Raw genomic sequence first — 13,308 nt, forward strand, 5'->3', positions numbered from 1 at the left:
GAGTAGGAGATGCCTGGGCATTTCCATCCCCTTCTAGCTGTCCATAACTAACACTAATGAACAGGCACCACGATTTTTATACTCCAGCACCCTTGCTCCTGATCAATCAGAAAACTCAACTCTGAAGTGCTGTATACACGAAAGGCCAAAGCTAGTGCACCTTACACTCCTGTCTCCTCCCTTCCTAGTCCTGCTCATCCCTCTAGGAATGTTGGCAGAGAGCATGCTGAAATAAATCCTCATAAGTCTTTGACTAAGATTTGGCTTCTGGGAAAGCCAACATAAGCCATGTGTTGTTTTAGCCAAGGAAAAGATAGCCCTAGACAAAATCCCAGCCAAGAATATGGGGTGCTCCTGAAGCTCTTTAGTCATTGCATTAGTCTCTGGACCAGTTATTGGACCCAGGTCAGACCTTAAAAGTATACAAAAGGCTACATCAAGCCACTAGAGTCTAGTAACTTTGTATGTGGGAATTGAGACACTCACATGCTAAGAATGTGATGCAAACAATCTATACTTCTCTTTCCAGATGAGCTCTCTCTAGCTATGTGGTGAAGATGTTAATGATGTTGTCCTTCAGCTGGCTTTATGAAGACCCATAGAAAAACCTAGGAATCCATAGAACTTGTGGGAACCAATGTGACTATTGAATACTTGAAACATGACTAGTGGAAATTGAGATAGTCTGGAAAACATAAAATTTGCATTTCATTTCAAAGGCTTAACATATAAACATATCTTACTAATAATATTTTAATTCACTGTTTTATTTATACAGGTTGTATATTTTTCATCCAAAATTCTTAGAACTATAAGTGTTGATTCTAGATTTTTTTCCAATTTTGGAATATTTGCATATACATAATAAGAAATGTTGGGGGCGGATCCCAAGCAGAAATATAAAATTTACCATTTTACATACATAGCCTGAAGGTAATTTTATTCAGCATTTTTAGTCCACCTAAATTTTGACTGCAATTTGTCACAAAAGACCAGGTGAAATGTCCACTGTGGTGTCACAGAGGTACTCAAAAAGATTAAAATTTTGGAGCATTCTGAATTTTGGATTTTCAGGATAGGAATGACATAATGAAATAATATTTGTGCAGAGCTGGGGAGATAGCTCAGTAGAATAAGTGCTTGGCTGGCAAATGCAAGGGCCTGAGTTCAATCCCTGGTTACACACACACACACACACACACACACACACACACACAATATTAATAATAATAATTTTTTCTGAAAGATGGAAAGAAATAAAATACCGTTGTAAGAGTATTTTATTTCACATATTTCTTCTCATTTTTTAAAATATTGCAACTAGCTGGGGAGATGGCTCAGTGGAATAAACGCGTCTCTGCCAAGTGCAAGGGCCTGAGTTCAATCCCTGGTTCCGCAAGAAAAAAAAAAAATATTGCAACTAGAAAATTCTATGTTACATATGTGTCTCACATTAGACATTTCTGTTGGACTGGATGCATTGACAGTCTTACCAGCTGTTTGTCATTCCTTTACTATACTTATTTCTGGTGGTGAATTGGCTGCCAGTAAGCATACAAAAATGTATACTGACCTCAGTTATAAATCCTTATGTGATGCACAAAGTCACCACAGAGTTGGAAATGTCCAAAATTTGGTCTTCATCCCCCCAAATATTATATCAGAAACATTTTTAAACTAATGTCAATAGTTTCTACTCTGTTCAAAATTGTCTAATTTGAGGAAAATTAATTTTAAAGCTATAAAAAAGATATTCTGATGTTTTCTCCTATGTACATCCAGTTTGGTAGCCAGTCATTTTATTTTTTCCCCATAGCCATCCTATGTTGTCTTTTCTGAATTGTCTGGCAACAGTATATAGCATGAAAAGCCTCAGAATTTCTTACCTACACTATTTTACTTATTTATTTATTTATTTGGCAGAACTGGGGATTGAATTCAGGCCCTTGCACTTGCCAGGCAATCACCTACACTATTGCAAGCCAAGAGTTGTTTTTTCTCTTTTGCTTCTTAGCCTCAAATTAATCCCTGACATAGCTTTCAGTTGATCTTCTGTATTTGGTCAGTTTTTCAGTTGCTGGACAGAAACCTGACTCCAGCAACTCATAGAAAAGTTGTAACTCGGCTCATGGTTTCAGTGAAGTCAGTCCATGTCTGTGGCTCCAAGGCAGAAGCACCATAGGGGAAGGGAGCCCCATGGGGGAGGATCAGTGCTTAGTGTGTGGTGGTTGAGATGCAAAGCAGAACAAAGAGTGCCAGAGAAGAAAAGGAAAGGGACCAATTATACAGCCCAAGATCACACCTCTGTGATCCCCCCAGACACACCCAGAGGTGTACCACACTAAAGTACTAAGTGTCCTCTGCTAGGTGTTTCCGCATCTAGCCAAGAAAATACATTGTGGTTAAGGGCCACATCTGTGCAGCTTACAGCATAGCCTTGACTCTCCTCGCCTGCTGTCTTTCTTTCTTTTTAAAGCCTTTAGTCATATTACATGTTTTACTCAATTATCTGTAGACAACTTAAGTAGCTGCTAAATGCCCTTCATACTCTGACTTCAACTCTACTTTTTTATTGCAACTTGTCCTCTCTTCTACCCTCTTTTGGATCAATTCATCTTGTGATTTCTAATATTTTTGGTCACCTCTGGTTCTTTTTGCAATTTTTACTGCTAAAAACTTCCTTCCTTTCCCATTACTGTAAGCCACCTTTTCCTTCAATTTCATCAAAAATATTACCAATTTACATGACAGGATACTATCAGTGGCTTAAATCTGGAAATAAAATGCAAATGAACAACAATAAGAACAGCATGCCATAAGGCCAACAAATCAGTAGTAAAAATAACAAGGCTAGGTTGCACATCCAGTGCATAAGAAGACATTATTTCTTAAGAAATACAAAGAAATAATGCAAGATTGGTGGGAAAAGAACTATTAAGCAATAAAAAAATTGACAAAATGCCAGTCAGTCAGCAACCCTTCCCTATCCATAACTAAATGTAAATAGGTTAAATTCCCCAGTCAATTTGTATCAAAGAAAGAGATTAACTAAACTCACTTAAAAAAGAAAAAAACCAACAAGAGACTTATTTTAACCTTGGGAACATATACAAACTGAGAACAAAAGGATAGACAAACTCGTCCAGGCAGTGGCTGACCAAAGGAGAACAAGACTGGCTATGTGTGTATCACATAAAAGAAACTTAGAGTAAAAAATCAAAGAAAGAAAAATAAGATCACTATATTATAAAAGGGTTTATCTTATTTCAAAATAAAGAAGATAGTTTTAAATATTTATAGATCCAGTATTATAGATAATAACTATAAAAAGCATTACTAAATTTTAAAACTAGATAAGAGTACAATGCCGTAGTGTTGTGACATTTCAAGATATTGCTTATTAGAAGAGAACCAAATCCACTGCAACACTAGCCAACCGTTAACCAACTATCATGTCATTTTTACTGATGGAAAAATATTTTCGCCCAGATAATTTACTATGTGTTTTAAATTATCACCAAAAAATGACTATTCAATCATCTCTTGGGAGAAATGTACCTTTTCATTTTCCTTTTGTTCAAATGAGAGCACTACTGAGTGGTAAAAATTATGGAGTAAGATGAGGAAAGTACAGAGGACTTGATTTGGAAAGAGTAACACACACACGAAGACAGATTGCAAGTGGCTTAGAGAATCTCTAGAACTGTAGCTAACGTGTGAAGACCCCTATTATAGCTGCTTTTGCCTATGTAGCAAAAGAGGAACAGTATATTTGCATTTTAAAATACATTTATCATATTTAAACTTTTAAATTATTCTTTATATGTTTATATTTCGAGGAAAATAATAAAAATGCATTCAGTTCTTGCAAACAGCATAGCAGTTTTCTATCACTAGGGGGGATTTAAAAAACCAAAAAACTGTTTATATGTAAAGAACATTTTTGTAGGAAAAGCGTATTCACTCAGGGATTTCAGAGATTTTAATTTATTGTGCTATTTTTGAAAAAAGAAAAGAGAAAACCGACGAGGGGGCTTTGTATCTAGATTGAACTGAGTCTCTCTGGAAGGCAAACTAACAGTATGCCTTAGGACCGTACAGTATTCACGCTAATGCAAGTGTGATTTGCATTTTTCAGGAATGGACAAAAGAGGTTTTCAGTTTGGCAACAAACCTCTTGGCCCAGAACATGTCCAGAGACGCCTTTCTGGAAAAAGCGTAAGTTGCTATAATTGCATTGCTAAGGGTGTTGTTTCTTGTGAGTCAGTTTCCTTTCCCCTTTGTGAGTCTTTTGTTCGTGCGGCGCTGGCTTCTCACATTGATAAACATAAATTTCCCTGTGGGATTTGTTAGAGAACTGATAGCTCCACTGTTGGGAATTGGAAGACTTCCAAGAAAGATCGCTCTTTCCTCCAAGCCGCATATCCCTATCGTGCTTGGGCTGAGTCCTCTTGAGTGTCAGGGCCTCGGACACACAATAAGGAGACACTTGCGTATCTTCGCGGCTGTGCGCAGAACTAGGGATTACGAATTTCAGCGAGTTCTCAGTTTCTGCATCTACCTAGGTCTTCTCAGTTGTTAATCTAAAAACGGGAATGAACAGCGCACGCTCCTCCTCATTTCTCGAGAGACGGAGATCACTTATAGATGATACAGTAAAGTCTCTGGCTTCCTCACTCGGTAGGCTGATGTCCTGATTTCAGCACTTGTCCATGATCACAGCAAGTATTAGTTAGAAAAGACAAAGAGAAAGGATGTAGAGGAAAGGGCAGACAGAAAAAGGGAGCGGAGTGAAAAGCAAAACAGATTAGCAAATCACCCTGGAATGGCAGCAGCCTTACTAATAATTATCTGACCAAGAGAAATAACACTGCGTGCCAGATGAGCAGCGCAGAAGGCTGGCTGTGCTCATTTTGGAAGCTGTGGTCATGCAGGAGGTTGGGCAGCCTTTAAGTCAAAACCACAAGCAGCAACACTAATCAGTAGTCCTCTGTTTTACTGAATAGCTTTCTCTCTTCCCTCTGTAGTAGTGCAAGACCTACCCAGCGTTTGCTCCTCGCCCTTCAACCACAGGTCTCTTGTGCACTTCTATGAATTCCTTTTACTTTTAGTCAGTACTCACAGGTCTTTATTTAAACGTCTTTTGGTGGAATTATCCCCTCTCCTGAGTTTGCTAAAGATCCTTTCTAGCAGCCTCCACCTTCTCCCTTCCTTTCTTCCAAGGTGTTCTTGCCCTGTCTTTGGTCATATTTAGCCTTCATGCCAAATCTCCAGATCTCCTGTTCTTCAGGGCAGTGTTAGTCGAAAGACACAGATACATTGGATGTGGCACCTGAAATACAGATGCTGGCTGAATACCTATTACCTATTGCAAATGTCTGCCACAAGGGTGTCTCCCTCTGACGGCTGCTGTGGACATTCTAGATCTTGTCTTTGGTGGAAATATTGCCAATATCAGTTCGCACGCACATTTAGCTATGGTCTTGGGTACTCAGGGTCACAGTGGGTGCAGTTTCCCCATTTACTGATCTATGGGCAGCAGTTGAGCGTTCTGTTGCTCGATGGCCCCACCTGTGTGTCCAGAATTAGCTGAAGACAGAGATACAGTTGCTTTATTCATATGGTGGGATCCTATAGCGTAATGAGAAGTAATAATTCACAATTATAAGCTAAATAGGGATGGATCACAAACACATAGTACTGAATGCAAGAAGCCAGACACACAGAAAAACATGGTCCCATCTATGTAAGGTACAAAGACAGACACATGTGACCTGCGCTGTCTGACAGCAGGATAACAGTTTGGGGAGACAGATTCAGCAGGGCTAGGGGGGCGTGAGAGGAGTTTTTGGGGGCCTGCCATGCAGCATCATTCTGTTTCTTGATCTGGATGCAGATCCAACAAAGTGCATATGACCATGGGCCCTTTTTTCTGTATTTTTTCTTCAATAAAATGTTCTTTAAAAAAAAAATGAAACACATGTTTCTCTGCTTCTCCAACAGCTACACTAAACTTAAACTGCAAGTCACTCCAGAAGGACGCATTCCTCTGAAAAAGTAAGCTTCATGAGCGTTTCCCATTATTTATCTTCCTCTCAAAGACTTGAATCTGTGCCGCAGTCTGAGGGGGAAGGGGGAAGTTGTGGCAACCACACCCGCCACCATGCCTGTCTCTGGTGGGAACATGCCCCATCCCTGGGGCTCCTTTCCTATGGCATCACTTTCAAGAAACACCAACTCAAGAAAGGGCTGGAGGAAGTAGGAGGAGAACAGCCCAACCCCTCTGAGAGCCAGTCTAGTCCAGGCTAGCAAATGTAGTGATCTCTACACCATCTTTCTTTTTGCTTCATCTTTTATTTATTTATTTGGTACAGGGTCTCACTATGTAGCTCAGACTTACAGTGATCCTCCTATCTCAGCCTCCCCAGCACTGGGATTATAGGCGTTTTCCAGCATGCCAGGCACTGGGGTGGCACAGTGCACTCAGGCTATGGGAGCTGGCATGGCATGTGAAGATGGGCATTGAACCTGAGTCCTTACACTTGCCAGGCAGGCATTTAGACCACTAAGCAATTTCCCCAGCCCCTCAATACCATCATTCAAGATGGTGTTAGCCTTAGAGGAGGGAATGCAAATGCCAGTGCCCACAGGTGGCAGGCAGGGAATTTAAATAACACAGCAGAGTAGGAGGAAGAAGAAAACTATAGAGCAAAACCAGTCTAAGGGAGACACAGTGGGATGGGTGAGGTTCAGATGGGAAATTGTCTAAATCACTAGAATTGATAAATCCAAGTCATTGTGTTAAATTGCCCATATAAGTTCTATTTATTAAAACTAAGTTAGTAGATAAAGAAAGTACATTTTTATACTATACTGTCCAAAAGTATTAAACCTTTGACTTACATGCTATTGATGAGCTCTACTAATAAAAATATTAAATAATTAAGATTACAACCTATGGGTAGCAATAAGGGAACAATGAATGAATATATATATATATATATATGAAAGGGTCTACAGGGTGTTCAGGGTCTCACTACTAGATCAGACTCATAGTGATCTGCCTGTTTACAGGTTCCCAAGAGCTGAGATTATAGGTGCGGCCACCACGCCCAGTCTCAATTGCTGACTCAGTGCATCCCACGTGCTGGCAGGCCCAGGGACTGAACCCCTGGCCCCTGTGCCTGCTTTGCAGGCACTTTAATCCTCTGAGCTATTTGTCTGGTGCTAATAAGGGAAGAATATTAGGCAGGTTATTTGACTTAGTGTTTGATATGAATTTATTTATTTATTATAATAGTTTTTAATTGGGTCAGAATAGTGACCTCAATATTTAAAGTGTATACATATAGATCTTTGAAAACAGAGATTCAGATATATGGAGGAAAGGGCATCATTTCATTCTGTAAAGATGAGCACTGGATAGGTTTTACAATAATTTTTATTAATAAATTTGACTATCAATAATAATAATTTGAATAATATATTTTAAATACTTTTATAATAAATAATTTTGTTACAATTATTTATGCATTTTTATTATATACAATGAAATAATTTGAGTTAGCATCAGCTGTAAGTGTTGCGATCCTTATGCCTTTTAAACATCTCTCATTCTTTACTTCACAGCATCTATCGCTTGTTCTCAGCAGACCGAAAGCGAGTTGAAACTGCGTTAGAGGGTTGTAGTCTTCCATCTTCACGGGTGAGCATGTTGCCTTACAATAATAGCAAGTGAAATAGCTCCTAATAACTCACACTAAGTACACAGTGCCGCGGTGTTCCCTTAAACAGACTTTTATAGAATTAAGGAACCCACAACTCAAGTGTTAATGTTTACAGTGCACACAGCCATTATTATATTCATTTTTTCTTATTATCCCAGGGACCCTTGCTTTTCATAGATTAAACATTCAATAGGGAAGGCTGGGAATATGGCTCAGTGGGTGTAGTGGGTAACTCTGTGTGAGATCTGGAGTTTAATCCTCAACACCACACACACACACACACACACACACACACACACAAATCAGTAATAATCCAACCAACTAACGTAAAAAATTGTCCCCCAAAGTCACCAATAGTAAGAAGACAGTTCTAAATGTGAACAATAAACCTATCTTCAATAATTGTACCAATCATGAACAATAAATTTAACATCTCTACTTATGAGTGAGTGATAATGTGAAGCCATTATGTTTAGGAATATGTTGGAAACACTAACTGTATCTTATTCCTTTAAAATTTTGAGTCCTGCTGGCCCTGCCCCTGGGGCATGCTGAGACAGCAATGGAGATTGGGCATGGTGGTGCACGCCTATAATCCCAGAGTTTGGGAGGCTGAAAACAGGAGGATCACTACAAGTCTGATCTGTATAGTGAGACCCTGTAGACCCTGTACTAAACACACACACACACACACACACACACACACACACACACACACATAAAATAAATACAATTTGAATTTTTTTTTTTTTTTTTTTTTTTGTATTTTAGGGAAGGGTCTACAGCACGGGCAGGGTGTCACTACTAGATCAGATTCATAGTGATCTGCCCGTTTACAGCCTCCCAAGAGCTGGGATCACAGGTGTGCGTCACCACGTCTAGTCTCAAATTCCGTATTAGCGTGACCTGGGGACTGGGCTGGCATGGCAGGCCCGGGGCTCAAACCCCGGCCCCTGTGCCTGCTTGCAGAAAATTTTGAATCTTAAGGCTTGTAAGTTATATAAAAATTGCTATAATAACATATTTATAAATACAGTATACGTTCTTTCAAAGACCACCTACTTTGCTCATTGGTGGTTCAGTGAGAAGACAAATATGCAAGTGTTTTTGAAAATCCTAACTCCTAATAAAGCATTCCACATATTTTAACCACCTAAAAGAAAGCAATCAGCCTTCATTTCAAGTCATTTCTACGTAGCTGGCTCTGAAATGACTATGTTCCCATTGTTTCTCTGATAACAGTCTGTCGTATAAATCCTTTTTCTCACGCTATATGTAGAGCACTGTTTTCTGTCTTAAATTATTTTTAGCCTAGTATCTAAGCAACAAGGAAACACTTGCCTATAGACAACACTGGCTCTATAGGAAAAAAACTCTAATCTTCACAAAACTCTCTAACAGTGTTTCAACTTCATTGAATGAAATGGTGAAGCCACTTGTAAACTTATGCTTGAATTGTGCCAAAGTCCTGAGTCCTGTTTATTAAGTTTGTCAACCATTTCTTTTGTGAATGCTTTACAAAAAAAGGGAAAGTCTATTAAGAACTTTGCTAGTTCTCACAAAAAAAACAAGTGCCTTTTCCCTATCACTTTTCCAAAAAAGAGCTGTTAAAAAACGGCAAAAACACTTTTCCCATCACTTCAATATACAAAAGAAAATGCTTGAACTTATTTGCTGTGAATGCTTTCCTAGACGCTTCAGAGCAGAAAAGGTATGACAGGGAAGGTCCTGTCCCTGCCTCAGATATTTCTTGAGCTCTTAGTGGGAACCCATGGGCACAGAAAATGTGGTGATGAACAAGTTGAAGTCCAGGGTTAAAGAATCATAGAGTTTTCTGGGGGATCTAGTCAAAAAAATATCCACAAATATATCTGTAAATTTGGAAAAGTAATACTAAAAGAAGAAACCTGGCATGCTGCCCTTGAAAAAAAGGGAAGCTCGTCCCAGGAAAAGCACACAATGTGTGCAAAGCCGGAGGCTAGGAAGAGCTGTGCTGTGAGAACAACCGAGGGGGCAGCACCGCAATCCAGTGCAGAGAAAGCTGGAGAGCTGGGTTTGCAAACAAGTCTTTGCTTTGGGATCACTTTTATTTTATTTTTTTTCTTTTCTGGATAATATCTTGTGAAATACAATGATCAAAACTTCTAGCTTAATATGCTACATCTAGCTAAGGGAGAGAAGGAGTAGAAAATAAAATCCATTCGGTCAATTCTCTGCAAATTGCAATTTTTCTAAACAATTGAATTCTGATAATGCAGTCAAACAACACGAGTTGAATCATTCCAATCCAGTACATCTATTATAGGTTCAGACTGCAGACCAATGACCATGGGAGACACTTTAGGAGGAAAATGAGATTCAAATAGCAAGAGTTATGTTTGAGTTGGAAAAAAAGATATTTATTGTTAGCAGATTACATGTAATGACAATTTTCAAAAAACAAATGAAAGACATTTTAAAAATATAAACAAACTCTTTTGTAGTTTTGAAAGCTGATTATTTATGCTACCATATAATTTACATGGAAGACTTGTGGAATTAGAAGACTTTTCTGAAAGGATAAAAACCAAATACAGTTTTAGAACAGGAACTGATGGTTTCTGTGAACTGCCCATGACACATCAAAACTACATTTAAAATCCATGCAGTAATTTCATAGCTACAAATCAGTGAATATAGGCACTAGTCACACATTAGCAAAAACATTCTCAGTGCGTGAAGAAGAAGTACTTTAAACATTCCAGAGAAGAAAGAGGTGGTACACATGGTAGATAGCTCTTCATAAATGGTCGCCTTAGCCACAGCTAACTATCATTCAAACTAGATTTAATTGTTTTCCGTAAATAGATACGTTACCAGAAACCCAGGGGATATCCTGTTGAAGTTTTTGAAACATTATCGTTATGCACATTGTTAGGGATAATTAATGCACTTGAACTTGGATCCTGGCTGACATGATCCACTGGAACAGTGCATTCCTTTCGAGGGTACTCCGTTGGAGATTACAGTTGTTAAGTTCGAGTTACTCTAATTGTTAAAAAGTTACACTATATCGAAAGCAATTACTGTCCTTCTATAAATAATCCAAATGTATTTTAGTGAGACCTTTGAAAACCTTTCCATATTCAGAAAATTACCACTCAGTCCACCAGCTCTCTGAGAACCGAAAACAATTTATTTGTCCCAAATTATCTTGATTTAAGGCTGATTAATTTTAAAATGAGATTGCTGACATTTAAGATTGCATTGTTGCATCTTTCTAACACTGGCCTGTTGGCTGCATTTTAATGAAGGAGATAAGAAATAGTTCATGTATATATCTTTGCTAAGTTTATTGTCACACATGGGGAAAGGAAAACTCATTATTTTGCAATTAAAGACACCTTCAGATTTTACTAAGGAATACTGTTGTGATTTGGATCTAAAATGTTCCCTGAAGGTCTCATGTTCAGAGGTGGAGCTTTGGAAGGTGACTCAATCATAAGTTTTCAACTGAAAATTTCATAGCTGATTCTGCTGTTTGGAAGAGGGGTCTGGCCAGCAGAGGGGGGGTCACAGGGGATTTAACTGATTCAACAGGCAACCAAAACAATGTTGTGTTCATTTGCGTTGTCTCATTAATTTGGCCATGATTAAAGTAGACATCCTGATTCATAGCTAGTACATAAATAAAGGTTATCTTTTAATAAATCATGTTGTCCTATGACATTATTTACTCTTGTGTAAATGACTCATTTAAATCTGAAACTTTAACCGAAAGAGAATGCACAAGTCTGTATTATCAATTCCTATCATTCTCAAAAATTACATTTATTCACTTAACTATTCCATGTGCATCTACTATATATGACACACTGGAGTTAGAGTAGTGAAACAGAAGCACACAAGTCCCAGTTTAGATATATCCACAGGGTAGCAAGGAAGAAGGGAACTTAGAACTGAGCACGTTTACGTGAGTGCTAAAGTATCAGACCAGCCACACGTGCTAATAAGACAAAGCCCAGTTCTTGGTAAGGCAAGGCTTTCCAAAGGAAGAGCTTTTAAGCTGAGTAAAAACAAACAAAAAAAAAAACCAAGGTCTGCTTTGCCAGCCCCACCCCCAGGGCGCACTGAGATGGCAATTGAGACTGGGCATGGTGAAACACACCTGTAATCCCAGCTCTTGGGAGGCTGTAAACAGAAGAATCACTACAAGTACGATCTAGTACTGACATCCTGAACACCCTATAGACCCTTCCCTAAAATATGAAAATAAAAAAGGTTCATAAGAGAAGACAATAAGTGATATTTTTAGATAAAAATGATTTGTATGTGTAGTGGGTGAAGTTAAGGAGAAGGGGTATGAGTTCTATTTAATAGAGAAAATAGGAAAGCACATTTGAAGTTCATAAAACCCAAGAATGTTAGATGCACTTGAGCTGTCCAGCAGCAGCACTGCGTATTATTTTTACAATTTATTATTATCTTTTCTGTGCTGGGGATTGATCCCAGGACCTCAAGCCCGCAAGGCAAACTCTACCGCTGAGCTACACTCCCAGCCCTGCTATAGATTGTAAATCTTTCTTTTCATTGTGGCTTATAGCCAAACACTGGGGTAGACCAAGTCATTTCTGACTATCAACAAAATTACATAGATAAGTCTCAGATTCAGAAAGTAGGTGACCAAAGAGATTTCTTTCTGTTTATGAGTCAGTGGGGTTTTGGAAACTTGTCTACAAGTTGTACTTGTTTTCCTTTTATGAGTAGCAAAACATCATTGAAACCATTTATGAGAATTGCTCGTTGTTCTTTTGTTTGATTCCTAGGCTGATGATTTCAGAATTTGTGCCCAAGTAGTCAAAGTCTAATTGTATAAAACATTGCCCTGTGTAAAATGATCCTTGTGACGTTTGGTTTTCTCAAAATTCTATTTTGCAATATAGATGTTTCTCTTTCACCATAAATAGACTCAGTAAAGGAAACATTACTTTCTTCATTCATTTCAGAAATATGGGTCTCCTGTTATCTGCCAAGCAGCGACTGAGTTTTCTTATCTGTTAGCAAGCAGCATACGATTGCTCATAGCAACTCAGACAATGATTTTCAAAGATTCCTATAAAAGCACTCTTCCAAATATAGGGATATGGTAAAAGGAGGGGACAGTTTCTTTTGTGTAAGAGCCTGAAAATAAAAATAATCATATAAACATATACCTGAAATAGGAAAAATGCATGAAAAAATGTTCTTCCTGTCAACAAAGGCTGGAATACACACTTCCGGTTTCCATGACAGCCTAAACCAAATAGAGCACATAAGCCCTAGAAGTGGCCTTTTATACTGATGACTTGTTTCCCAAATAGTAGGACCATGAGCAATCTAAAAATAATGGTGGTGCTGTGCTACTTATGAAAATACTATTTGTCAGATCATTGAAACCAAAAGGAATTTTGTTTGAAAAAAAAAAAAGACATAAAATTGGAAATTACACTTTCGTTTAATCATGTCTGGGTCTAGGGTCATCACTTTTAAAAAACTTTATTCAAAAACCTGCTAAATAGCCCAGGAATGGGTAGATGTTTTATGCTACTTACTTCCTTATACA

The 13,308-nt window shown here is 38.4% G+C and overlaps 1 protein-coding gene across 1 annotated transcript in view; it reads left to right on the plus strand.

Moving 5' to 3' along the window:
* Plcb1 (phospholipase C beta 1) overlaps positions 1–13,308 on the plus strand; it is a 784,962-nt gene that overhangs the window by 538,622 nt on the left and 233,032 nt on the right. Inside the window, exons 5-7 of the mRNA XM_023718574.1 lie at positions 4,139–4,218; positions 6,004–6,057; positions 7,630–7,705. Coding sequence (XP_023574342.1) covers positions 4,139–4,218; positions 6,004–6,057; positions 7,630–7,705 — 210 coding nt within the window. The remainder of the gene's footprint in view (positions 1–4,138; positions 4,219–6,003; positions 6,058–7,629; positions 7,706–13,308) is intronic.

This window comes from Octodon degus, unplaced genomic scaffold (assembly GCF_000260255.1).
Source record: "Octodon degus isolate 3935 unplaced genomic scaffold, OctDeg1.0 scaffold00060, whole genome shotgun sequence".
In the NCBI taxonomy this organism is placed as follows: domain Eukaryota; kingdom Metazoa; phylum Chordata; class Mammalia; order Rodentia; family Octodontidae; genus Octodon; species Octodon degus.